The sequence below is a fragment of the Equus quagga genome, chromosome 13 (genome assembly GCF_021613505.1).
Source record: "Equus quagga isolate Etosha38 chromosome 13, UCLA_HA_Equagga_1.0, whole genome shotgun sequence".
Lineage (NCBI taxonomy): Eukaryota > Metazoa > Chordata > Mammalia > Perissodactyla > Equidae > Equus > Equus quagga.
Window position 1 is genome coordinate 35117632 of NC_060279.1, and position 13034 is coordinate 35130665.

The 13034-nt window shown below is 36.6% G+C and overlaps 1 protein-coding gene across 1 annotated transcript; it reads left to right on the plus strand.

Moving 5' to 3' along the window:
• Positions 1 to 2313: 2313 nt before the first annotated feature.
• Positions 2314 to 3258, plus strand: LOC124249388 (olfactory receptor 10T2-like). The gene has a single exon (XM_046680312.1). It carries the CDS (start codon positions 2314 to 2316, stop codon positions 3256 to 3258), a length of 945 nt encoding a protein of 314 aa, XP_046536268.1.
• The last annotated feature ends 9776 nt before the right edge of the window (positions 3259 to 13034 follow it).

The window sequence follows — 13034 nt, forward strand, 5'->3', positions numbered from 1 at the left end:
GATAGAGACCATGTGGTGAAGGCAGAGATCCGGCTGAACAAAGTCCCGCCATATGAATATGAAGAGACAGTACAGTTAGAGAAGGATTAAAACACTGTAAAACAGCAAGATAGTCTTAAAATAGAGGTAAATTGGGAAATAGGAGGAAACTGCTCAAATAACAGGACAGATATGTATTTTAGCAGAAGGAAAAATGTATGTTATCGATTAAAGGTGGAAGAATGAGAGATAGGAGTAGATGGGAGAGCAGAGCAGACTGCCCGCATGAGGATCACATAGAGTAAATCAGACAGAGATCTATTTTCTAAGCCAATGGTACACACAGCACAAAGGAAGCATTAAAAACAGGAGCCAGGTTAATCAGAAGACAGAGCCTTGGATGGAGGAGTTTAGGATATTTGGGATACAGTCTCACCTCTCCTCTTAAATAGCTGTACAACCTACATGTGTACATTTTACTTCTTCTGGCCTCAGTTTCTTCCTTTATAATGTGAGAGGGCTGGACTAGATACTGACAGTTAACATTTACTGAATACTTGCTATGAGTGAGAACTTAATTGTAAGCAGTTGGCACTCACAAAAGATGTTTGGTTTCTGCTATTATCTTTCTCACTTCAAACTAAAACCTGAGGCACAAAGAAGTGGTTTCCACAAGGCCATAAAACTGGTCAGTGGCAGAGCCATGGTCCCAGGCTAGGCAGTCTAGCTCCAGAGCCTACATTCTCCCCAGCTTTATTATGTTTCCATTCCAATAAATGATCTCAGAACAAATTGAGAGAGAAGTAAATGCAAACAGTAATCAAAGACTTAGAGCTACTCAGGGAAGCCTTTCAGGAGCTAAATGTTAAGCTGGGGTTTTGTAGGAGAGAGAAATATTAATTGTGAGGGACAAAGAACAGTAGGTAAGGAAATGTCATGTTATGTGTAGATGCAGAGAGACAAAAGTTAACTATGTTTGATAGCTGTAGACCAGTCAGGTTGTCTTACAGCTGAGGGCCAGAGATATGATCCAATGCTCAGGACTAAAACACCTAAGATGGTGATTAAGACAGAGAATTCTAGAAATAATGTCATGAGAAATTATTGAAAGAACTAAGAATGCTAGTCAGAAGGAAAATAAGACCCATAAAAGGGTTTGATCATTTTATTCTAATAACTAAGGAGCTTTTGTTTATATAAAAAAAAAAGAAAGAAATGTCTTTTGAGTGTCTGCAGAGGACAGATCAAGAACAATGAGTGGATGCTTTAAGGAGGCTTAGTTCATCTCAGAATACGTAGGTTCTTGCCAATTAAGCCTTCTAGCCAGAGAGCAGCCTCCTTTATGAAGCCTTCTTATAACTGGACCTTGACTATGGTGGTTGGATAATACTTCCAAAATTTACACAAATAGGTTCGCAGAATTGAGTGCAGATTAAGAAGATTCTTGAGCTTTGCTCTAATATAAAGATTATCTGATTGTCTAAAGCTGCTATGACGGTTTTAACATTATGTGATCTCCAAATCAAACCATAGATCTTGCTACTAATAATGGTGAGAGTTGTTCTGAAAACGTTATGGAGGCAATGGAGAATGAGGTAGAGGCCAAAAAAGTGGAGGTGTTAGCCCACACTTCATCATTCTCTGAGTGTAATTTCAGCTGTAATTAGGTTCTTATCTCCAAATTCCCATGCATGCATGACAAAGGAAATCCCAATATGGGATCATTCTAAGACCATCTCAAAGACTTCACAATTGATCATGGGTAAATAAATCTCAACACTTTTAATTAAATGAAAATACTTCATTACATCTAAGCAAGCAGTATTTGAGTCAAGTATATGAAGGACTGATAGATCACTTTTCATTTGCTTTTATTTTTTCTGATCAGATTTTCATAAGATGGCTTCGAAGATAAGTGATTTCTAAGGACTGTTGCTCTCATTTGGGTTAAGCAAATGGTTTAATGCTTTTGAGCTTCAGTTTCTTCTTCCATAAAATGATGGGATTAAATGAGCTCTAAATCACTGTTTGATTTAACACTAAGTATGAAGCTTCTATACACATGAGAACACAAAGAATGGAAACAACTTACACAAGTAAGTTTCTTCAGGTATATTTGAATTGGGATATTATTTATGTCACTACTCCTCATGCCTCCTGCTTTTACTTCAACCCCTGATCAGAGTACTTAATTTGTTTGTTACTCCTTTTTACAGATAGGTATTATCAGCTTTGTACAGAAACACAAATATGGTTTCTTTGAGGGCATTTTACTTTTGTCAAATTCTTCCTGTTCTCACTTTGAGGATATCTGAACGTGATTCTCACTGACAAATGAGGAGACAGAACCAGAGCATGATCACGGAGTTTATCCTCATAGGCTTCTCAAACCTGGGGGATCTGCAGATCCTTCTCTTCTTTATCCTCTTACTGGTCTACTTGACCACTCTGATGGCCAATGCTACCATCATGACTGTCATTCGTCTGGCCCGGGCTTTGCACAACCCTATGTACTTCTTCCTGTTTGTCCTCTCCTGCTCTGAAACCTGCTACACCTTGGCCATTGTACCAAAAATGCTGACCAACCTGCTTTCCACAAGCCCGACTATTTCTTTCTCTGGATGTGCTGCCCAGCTCTATTGCTTTGTGGGCTTGGCTTGTACCAACTGTTTTCTAATTGCTGTAATGGGCTATGACCGCTATGTTGCCATCTGCAACCCTCTCAACTACACACTCATTGTCAGCAGAGCCACCTGCATGCAGTTGGTTCTAGCCTCCAGCTTCTGTGGTTTCCTGATCTCTGTGGTTGTCAACGTCCTGGTGTTTAGTGTACCCTTCTGTGCCTCCAATCAGATCAACCACTTTTTCTGTGACATTTTCCCTGTCATAAAACTGGGCTGCACAGACACTAACCTGAAAGAAATGGTCATCTTCCTCCTCAGCATTCTGGTTTTGCTTGTTCCCTTAGTGTTGATCTTCATCTCCTACATCTTCATTGTTTCCGCCATCCTCAAGATCTCCTCAGTGGAGGGACGGTGTAAGGCCTTCTCCACCTGTGCCTCCCACCTCACCGTGGTCATTATCCACTATGGCTGTGCTTCCTTTATCTACTTGAGGCCCACATCCCTGTACTCCTCAGATAAGGACCGGCTTGTGGCAGTCACCTATACTGTGATCACCCCACTACTCAACCCCCTTGTCTACACACTGAGAAATAAAGAAGTGAAGGTGGCTCTGAGAAAGGTTCTCAGTAGATATTCATTTCCCAAAACTGTATGAGCGAATTGGTAAGTCAGGTAATTTACTGTCCTGGACAGAATTTCAATTTGATAAATGGACCTATCCTTTTTTTGGTCAAAAAGAGAAATAAGGACTTCAAGTTACATTCATTCTTTTTATTGTAAAGTCTTTCTTCCTGTTTAGCCTATATTCACTGTAAAGGTTATACCATTGCATCTACAGAAAGTTATGTGAAGGTGAAAACTTTCAAGGACTCAAGTCATGCTATTTTTGTGCTTTGAAAATGTCAGTTTTATTAGATCACCCCCACAAATGATGCATTATCTTTCTGAGAACCCCCAGACCATTGATATCCTTCCCGCATTGAATAAAACAGTAGAGAAAGTCGTTCGATTCTCCAAATGCCTCTACATGTTTTCTGAGGTTTAAAAGAAAATATTTATAATAAATTATTTATAGACAAGAACAATGAAAATTCACTTACATAGAGACGAGGAGGGAATTAAAGTTTTAAGTGGCTGATGGCAAAGTGGAAAACACAGACTTTGGAGTCACAAAAACCTGGGTTTGTATCTTGATTTGGATCATTTTCCAGCTAAATTCCATGAACCAGGCTTCACCTCTGCTATATCGGTTATTCGCTATATAACATGAGACCCTCAATATGTCCTCAGTGGAGCACTGTAAGAACTAAATAAACTAATAGTCATAAAGTAATTCCATGCTTGTCTGGTATTACAAAATATTAGTTATCTTTCAATTCCCTTTCATTTTCCTTTCTTCATTCCATAAACTAGGATTGTACTTAATGCCAGATACACTGTGAAAGTAAGTTGACCATTCAAGAGTTCTGTTTATGCATCTACCACTATGTGCAAAGCATTAAGGTAGGTATTTTAGGCAAAGTATAAAGTACAGTCCTCTCTCTTTCATGCCTCGCTGTGGGAAATGACCAAATTTCAGTCACCTGTGTAGGGGTATCATATATATTTGTCTGAGTTTACTATGGGTGTTGTTAAAAGTGTGTTCCAATAAAACAACTAAATATTTTGTCACTTTTTAAAAACAATTTTATTGAGGTAACATTGGTTTATAATATTATATAAATTTCAGGTATACTTCATTATATTTCCATTTTTGTGTAGATTACATCATGTTCACCATCAAAAGTCTAGCTGCCATCTGTGACCATACACATGTGCCTTTTTAGCTCTTTCACCCTGCCCACTCCTCCCTTCCCCTCTGGTAGCCACCAATTTGTTCTCTGAGTCTAGGTGTTTGTTTGTTGTTGTTGTTTTTATCTTCCACATATAAGTGAAATCATATGGTATTTGGTTTTCTCTGTCAGACTTGTTTCACTTAATATAATGCCCTCAAGTTCCAACCATGTTGTTGCAAAGGGCAAGAATTCATGTTTTGAATGGCTGAGTAGTATTCCATTGTATTTATATACCACATCTTCTGTATCCAGTCAAACATTTTTATCCATTAAAACAACTAAATACTATATAATATTAATTTCCTAAATTCTCATCCCTCAGCCTTTTGCTGGAGTGTCATGTGATTCAGGAGCTCTTCCTTGAAGGAGTGGTCACGTAACTTAGATTTAAAGTAAATTTCCTCCATACTTGCTGCGTGAGCATATACCAATAACTTAAACTCTATAAGTTGAGAGTGATTAAAATAGGGCTGTTTTATTACTAAATGAGGAAATGCCTTACAGTATTTCTAGTACATTGCATTGAAACATAATATGCATTGGATAAATTTTAAGACAATGCTATTGTCATTATATGTAATCTTGAGGGACAAAAAAGGAGATTAGAATGCAGAACATAAGAATAAAGGAGGAAGAAAAGCTAGGATTAGAAGAACAGAGAAAAATCAGAAAAAGAGTAATAAAGGAGTGATAGCAGGCTTAGTTTAATTTACTTTATGCCAACAGTGATTACTTTTAACACAAAAATAAATTATATTTCTGTTAGTCAGCAGAAAAGAAAATCCCTATATCTAGGAAAATGGACTATGTAAATACAAAAGAACAAGAAAAACCAAAGTAATCTTAAAGAAGTACAAGTCTAGAGGACTTACATTTCCAATTACCAAAACTATAATAAAGTTGTAGTAAAAAAGATAGTACAATATGGTACAAGAATACATGCCTTGAACAAGGGAACAGAAAAGATAATTCAGAAATAAGCCAGTACATATATAGTCATCTAGTTATGACAAAAGCAGCACTGAAATTCAAGTACATCCTCCCATATTTGCAATGACAGATGATTTTTTAAAAAATAACACAGGATCAAACGGATATTCATAAGACAGAAAAAAAAGAATCTTTATTTGTATCTCATATCATACACAAAATCAATTTCAGATGGATATTAGAACTAAATGTAAAAGTCAAGCGATAAACTTTCTAGAATATTTGAAAATAAATCTATGATCTTGTGGTGGCAAAAGCGGCTTAAAAAGCACACAAAAGCATTACTCAGAAAGGAGAAGATTGATAAATTATACTTTACTAAAATTAAATACCTTTGTTCATCAAAAGACACATTAATGGAGTGAAAATGAAATTTTCAGAGTCAGATAAGATATTTGAAGTGCACATAACCAACAATGGACTGATGTCCAGTATGTTAACAATATTTCTATGAATTAATTAAAAAAAGAGACATCATCCTTTTTGTGTGTGTGTGTGAGGAAGATTGGCCCTGATCTAACATCTGCTGTCAATCTACCTCTTTTGGCTTGAGGAAGTTTGTCACTGAACTAACATCTGTGCCAATCTTCCTCTATTTTATGTGGGATGCCACAACAGTGTGGCTTGACGATTGGTGCTAGGTCCGCCGCCAGGGATCCAAACCTGCAAGCCCAAGCCTCCAAAGCAGAGCACAGGAGCATAACCACTACACCACTGGGCCTGTCCCCATATCCTCCATTTTTTAGTGAGCAAAATATTGAACAAGAGCTTCAAAAAAGAGGAAATCCAAATGGCTGGTTAACTTATGAAAAAGTGCTCAATCTCATTAGTATCACAAAACTCCAAGGACAGTTACATACATATACTAGAATATCTCAAGTGAAAATGAGTTACAATATAATTTCAGGCTGAAGTTTATCTTCCTAACAGCCCAGAAGGAAGAATCTAGAGGATGCGGAAGGAGAACAACTGAGGAAAGGAGAGCATATTTGACTCTCACCCCTTGTTGCAAATGTGGAGCAACTGGAACTCCAGAACAATTCTGGCGGGAGTATAAGTCAGTACAACTTCTTTGCAAAGAGATTTGACATAGTCTAGCATAGTGGAATATAGCAGACTTTCATTTAATATTTGCTATGCAACAAATTACCTCCAAGCACAGTGAGGTAAATTTCTTGCTTGTCTTTTTGTGACTGACTTATTTCACCTAGGAAAAGATTGAATGGTTATAGAGTTTCAGATTTGTCAAATGAAAAAGTTCTGGAGATTTGTTTCACAACAATGCGAGTATACTTAATGCTACTTAACTTTACACTTAAAAGTGGTTAAGATGGTAAATTTTAAGTTATGTGTTTGTACCGCAATAAAAAAAATTGTTTCTTACTGTGTGTCTGCAGGTTGACTTAGGGTTGGCTGACCGGAGCTGAGCTCAGCGTGATGACTGCTTCACACTCTATGTCTCTTGGGTCTGACCTACTTAGGTAGGTTGGAATCAGATCTGAGTCAGCATTAATAAGTTTAGAGCCCAGGTTAAAAGAACAGAAGATACTTGCAGAGAGCTTGTCTCATGGTGATAGCAGAAAATCTACAATCCTTCTTTTGACCAAGTCTTGGAACTGGTGAATTATCACTTCTGCCCACATTTCATTGACTAATGCAAAGCACAATACCAAGCTCAAAGTTTAAGAGTGAGGAATCATACTCTGCCTCTAATGGGAGTAGCTGCAAAGTTACATAACAGAGGATATAGAAAGGGATAAAGAGCTGTGGCTAAAAATTCAGTCTACAACAGTAAGGCATAACCCAGCAATTCCACTGGTAGTGTAGACCAGACAAAAAGAGTCATATGTCATTAAAAGGCATATACAAGTATGTTATTAACAGTAGTTTTCATTTTAGCCCAAACCTGGAAATAACCTAAATATCCATCAATAGTACAGCAAACAAATAAATTGAAGTGCATTCACGTATTATAATATTATAGAGCAGTGAAAATTTACCACTACAATTAATATCATGGGTAAATCTCACAAACATAATTTGAGTGAAAGAAGCCAAAACCAAACATACATTCATAAATTTTAAAAACTGGCATAGTGATAGAAGTTAGAATAAAGGCTCCTCAGGCAAGGAGAAGGGCAGCGTTCTACTTCTAAATCTGGTCATGGATACATGGGTGTATCATTTTGTGAATTCAGTATACACAATGATTTGCGTACTTTTGTATAGTATATTACACTTTAGTAAAATGTACTTAAAATTTCGGAAAGAATCAAGTTGAAAAGGCTAAATTGAAAAGACAAAGCAAAAGGGATAATTGATAGTTAGGATATATGGATATAAATCATTTGGTGTTTTAATATACAAGATATTGTTTCCTGATGGTTTCATACTCCATAAATGCATTAAAACTCTATAAGGACAAGAACTGTAACTCATTCATCTTAACATCCCCTCAATGGCCAGAATAGTGTGTCACAGAGTAGTTATTCAGAAAATATATATTTAATAAAATTTTTGAATATTTTGTTTATAGCAAAATTCTCTACAATCATTACAATGAATGAATAAATTTCTACAATGAATTTTATTTTCTTTTTTGTAATCTGTTTCCATGCATCAGTTACTTCCTATTATGAGAATTTAACTTATACCAATATCCTCTGGTATATTGTTATTAGGTTTTCCTCCTTGTTATCTTTCACAAGCTGCCCTCTAGCCAAAAATACACTGAGGATCTGGCTGTGGGCCATCTTTACTGCTGCCCAGAGACAACATAGATCTGACACTTAGAATCCTATTTCTTTCTCTCCCCACCTTCACAACTATTCCTCTTTCGGGCTGAGGTTTATCCTCCTAGCTGCACAGGAAGAAGACTCTAGAGGATGAGGAGGGAGAACAATTGAGGAAAAAGGAGAGCATATTTGACTCTCACTTTTGGCTCCTCTTGGGGAGATGCCCATAGTGCAAGGAGGTGAGATAAACTTTTGAAGTTCCGACTGCCAGAGGGAAGACAAAGCAAAGATGTGGAAGAATACTATGAATAATTTTAAAAGAAGGAACTATTGGGAAGAGAAGGGAAAGGTAAGAAGAGCAATGTGGCATATCAGATGATTTTGTTCTCCAAGTGCACTTTGGAACAAGATAACAGAAACTGAGGTAAAAATATCACGGGCCTCAGAGCCACACTTTTGTGTCTGTTGTATGGAAGGGAAAAGAGACATGAGTAAGCAGGCTGGAGTGTTTTGTTTCAGCATCCCTAACCCCAAGGCCTTGAAGAGTTTGTAGAGTGGGAATTGTGCTGGAGGGAGATCTGGATAATCTTAATCCAAGCTAACGATCCATATAAACCAGAGAACTGGGTGGGCTGAGACCAGATAAATAAACCTACGTTTTTAATTTAGGCTATAAGACTGATGTTTTAAGGTGTAGTACGGTCATTTTGTTTCGTAGACCTTCTTCCATTCTGCTTAGATAGCTAATAATTATTTGTGATTTCATTAATACGATTAGTACTTCTAAATTAAAAACCACAACCCTCATCTGTTTTAAATCTGTGAACAATACAACCCAATCATTTGTGTTACCTTATTAATATATTATTGCTTTAATAAGATTATTATATTTGATCTAATTTCTTATGTATTTACTTAATATATTTATGTTTGCCTTAATAATACGTATTTTAAGTCATCTCAAATCCGCCCTGGAATGCAATAGGGTCTTATACTGGAAGATTCTTCAGGTTGCAAATAAAAGATAATCCAACTCAAATTGGCATTAGCAAAAAACAAATCTGTTGGTTCATGTAAGCTGAAAAGTCCAGTGGTACAATGATTTCAGGCACAGATTGATGCAGAGTTCAAATGGTCATCCTCAGTAATCTGGATGCATCTCACAGTTCTGCTTCGTCAGCCTTTGCTACATTTTAGCCTAAACTCAGCAGTCTCTGACACCTTCAACTCACAAAATCCAGTCCAGAGGAAGAGAGAATTCACTTCTTCAGACATGAAAACAAAAGCTGGGAGACTGAATTTTGTTGTTCCTGAATGTCCAGAGTTGGATCACATGCCCATCCTGAACCAAACACTATAGCCAGAGAAAACTCCAGTGTCCTGACTGACTTAATAAATGTCACCTGCTCCCCCATAAAACATTAGGGCAAAGCAATTGAATGAGAGTGAGGGCACAACAAACAAAAATAAAACTGAGGCACCATTACTATAAGTAGTGGGAGTGACCAATTGTAGATCTTCTTTGGAGAAATGTCTTTTTAGGTTCTTTACTCATTTTTTAATCAAGCTATTTGTTTTTCTGCTATTGAGTTGTATGAGTTCCTTATATATTTTGTATTAACACCTTATTGGATACATTGTTTGCGAGAAATTTCTCCTATCCCATAGGTTGCCTTTTAATTTTGTTGATTGCTTCTTTGCTGTGCAGAGGCTTTTTAGTTTCATATAATCCCGCTTGTTGATTTTTGCTTTTGTTGCTTGTGTTTTTGGTATTGTCCAAAAAATCCTTGCCAAGAACCATGTAATGAAGTTTTTTCCCTATGAATTCTTCTAGGAGTTTAACAGATTCAGGTCTTATATGTAAATCTTTAACCCATTTTGAGTTGATCTTTATGTATGGTGTAAGGTAAAGGTCCAATTTCATTATTTTGCATGTAGATATCCAGCTTTTTCAGCATCATTTATTGAAGAGACTATCCTTTTGTCATTTTGAAGACATACAAATAGCCAACAAGTACATGAAAAAGTGCTCAACATCACTAATCATCAGGGAAATGCAACTTAAAACCATAATGAGATATCACTTCACATCTGTTAGAAAGACTATTATCAAAATGACAAAAGATAAGTGTTGGCAAAGATGTGGAGAAAAGGTAACTCTGGTACACTGTTGGTGGGAATGTAAACTGGTACAGCCTTTATGGAAAATAGTATGGAGCTTCCTCAAAAAATTAAAAATAGAACTACCATATGATCCAGCAACCCCACTTCTGTGTATATATCCAAAAGAATTGAAATCACAATCTCAAAGAGAGCCTGCACCCCCGTGTTCATTGCAGTACTATTCAAGATATGAAAACAACCTAAAGATCCATAATAAAAGATAATAGAATAAAGAAAATGTGGCATATACATATAATGGAATATTATTCATCCCTAAAAAAGAAGTAAATCCTGCCATTTACAATGAGATGGATGAAACTGGAGGACATTATGCTAAGTGAAAGAAGCCAGACGCTGCAAGACAAATATTGTATGATCCCTTACGTGTAGAATCTAAAATAGTCAAATTCACAGAAGCAGAGAGTAAAATGGTGGTTGTCAGGGGCTAATGGGAGGGGAAATGTGGAGATGCTGGTCAAGGGTTACAAAATTTCAGTTATGCAAGATAAGTTCTGGAGATCTGTTATATAGCATAGTACCTACAGCTAACAATACTGTATCGTATACTTAAAATTTGCTAAGAGGATAGATCTTATGTTAAGTATCCTTACAGCAAAATATCAATGATGATAATAACCGTAATAATAAAAGTGGCAGGAGGAAACTTTGGGCAGTGATGGATATGTCTATGGCCTTGGTGACGGTGTTGGTTTCACAAGTATATACTTATCCCTGACTTCATCAAGTTGCGTACATTCAAAATGTACAGTTTTTTACATGTCAATCGTACCTTTTTATATGTAAGTAGTTTTTAAAAAGTAGCAGAAATGAATGATGGACATCAATAAAAAAAAATGTACAGCATTCACATTCAAATATGTTGCATTCCATTCTTCTTATTTCTTCATAGGCATTATTTCTTGCTGTCCCTTTTGTTCTCTCTTTTTTCTCAGTATCGTTATTTCTTCATCTGTCCGATACTTTATCAATTCTTACTATGCACAAAGCCATTGTTAGAGTTCAACATCCATTGACATATGGTTGGAAAGTGATGTTGAAATCACATATATTCCCAGATTAGCCACAAAGCAAGTGGAAACCAGAAACTTTGGAGGTTAGAAAATGAGTGAAGGTATTTTCTTTTAACTGAGAGATTGTTTATATGATTGGGGGTAATGCTGTCCATGACCATTTATTCACCCAACATTCAGCCCATATATATTTAGTGTCTCCTACATATAATAATGCACGATATTAGTTTCTGGGAAAGGGAATGGAGAGGTAGAAGTCGTGAATTTAGGGGTTAGGATGAGGAAATGAGACTCCTTTCAGTTTATTCCGACCAGGGCCTTCACTATAAAAAGCAACATTGCTCAATCTGCTCTATCATCCTGACAGGAAACTACTTCCCTAATTATAAGTACAAAAAGACACACTTTAAGTTAAACAAACATATTTTATACTACACCTATCACCATAAATTATCTGCATAAATTACCCCTTTGTCCCTTTGCTAACCTGTAAAAATTGAGAAATCAACTCAAAATTAGTCAAATTTTCTAAAATTGCTCCATCTGAGAATGGCTTAGAGTATTTTTCTCCCCAATCCCCAACGTCTGGGCCCAATTTTGAGCAATTTGGCATTTTGTAACTTGTCTGGGCCCAATTTTGAGCAATTCGGCATTTTGTAACTTGCATCTATTTTTCACAATCACCTCAGCTGTTAATTAAACCCAGTGCAACATCTCCATGGCAATGACTGGCATCAGGAGACACACAGAAGAACCACCCGCTACCGATAAATACATGAAAGTGCCAAATGCTCTCTGGTCACTATTAGATGTGTCTTTGGTCAACTGGCACAAAATGATAGAAGGAAACTGGTAACATTTGGTCAGGGTCTAAGTCCCCAGACCATCATCACATCTCTATTCCTAAGTAGAGATCAGTAGCCTCTGTCCCTTTTTGACCTTTCCCCTTTCTCCACTTCAACTTGGATTCCGAATGTATTAACCTCTGTTCCTCTGGCTCCTCTTAGTGAAAGAGAGAGGAAAATGGGAGTCCATCTATGTGTAACAGACATCCATGTTGGACTGAGTACATACAACATTTAAAAACTGGACAATGGACAGAAAATGAAAGTAAACATCTGTCCTCCAGCAGGACCTATATTTTCACATTTCAGGTAAGAGACAGAAAAGGGTGATGGGCCCATGCTGGTGCAGAGTCCGTAAAAAACAGATACAGCCACTGTTAAGGATATAGACTCCAAATAATGCTAACTAGGATTATTTGAGCTTTAAAGTGAATTTCTGCAAAGCTATGCATAAAAATTAAGTGACGCATTGCTCTTCCTAGATTTACATAGACATTGTCATGGTTCTGACTTAATGCAATAGAGCATTCAACAATATTTTAATCACAAAATCTCTTGTTTCATTATAGTAAGAACACTTAACATGAGATCTATTCTCTTAATAATATTTCAGTACACAATAGCATATTGTTGACTATAGGCACAATGTTGTACAGCAGATCTCTGAGATGTATTCATGTTGCATAACTAAAACTTTATATTTATTAAATAGTCACAAGCTATTTTTGCCTTCCCTTAGGCCCTGGCAACCACCATTCTACTTTCTGTTTCTATGATTCTGACTCCTTTAGATAACTTATTTAAGTGGAATTTGTTTTTCTGTGACTGGCTT

Excerpts from the sequence above, each read along its gene's own strand:
- LOC124249388 (XM_046680312.1), top strand. The coding sequence starts at position 2,314 with ATGAGGAGACAGAACCAGAGCATGATCACGGAGTTTATCCTCATAGGC.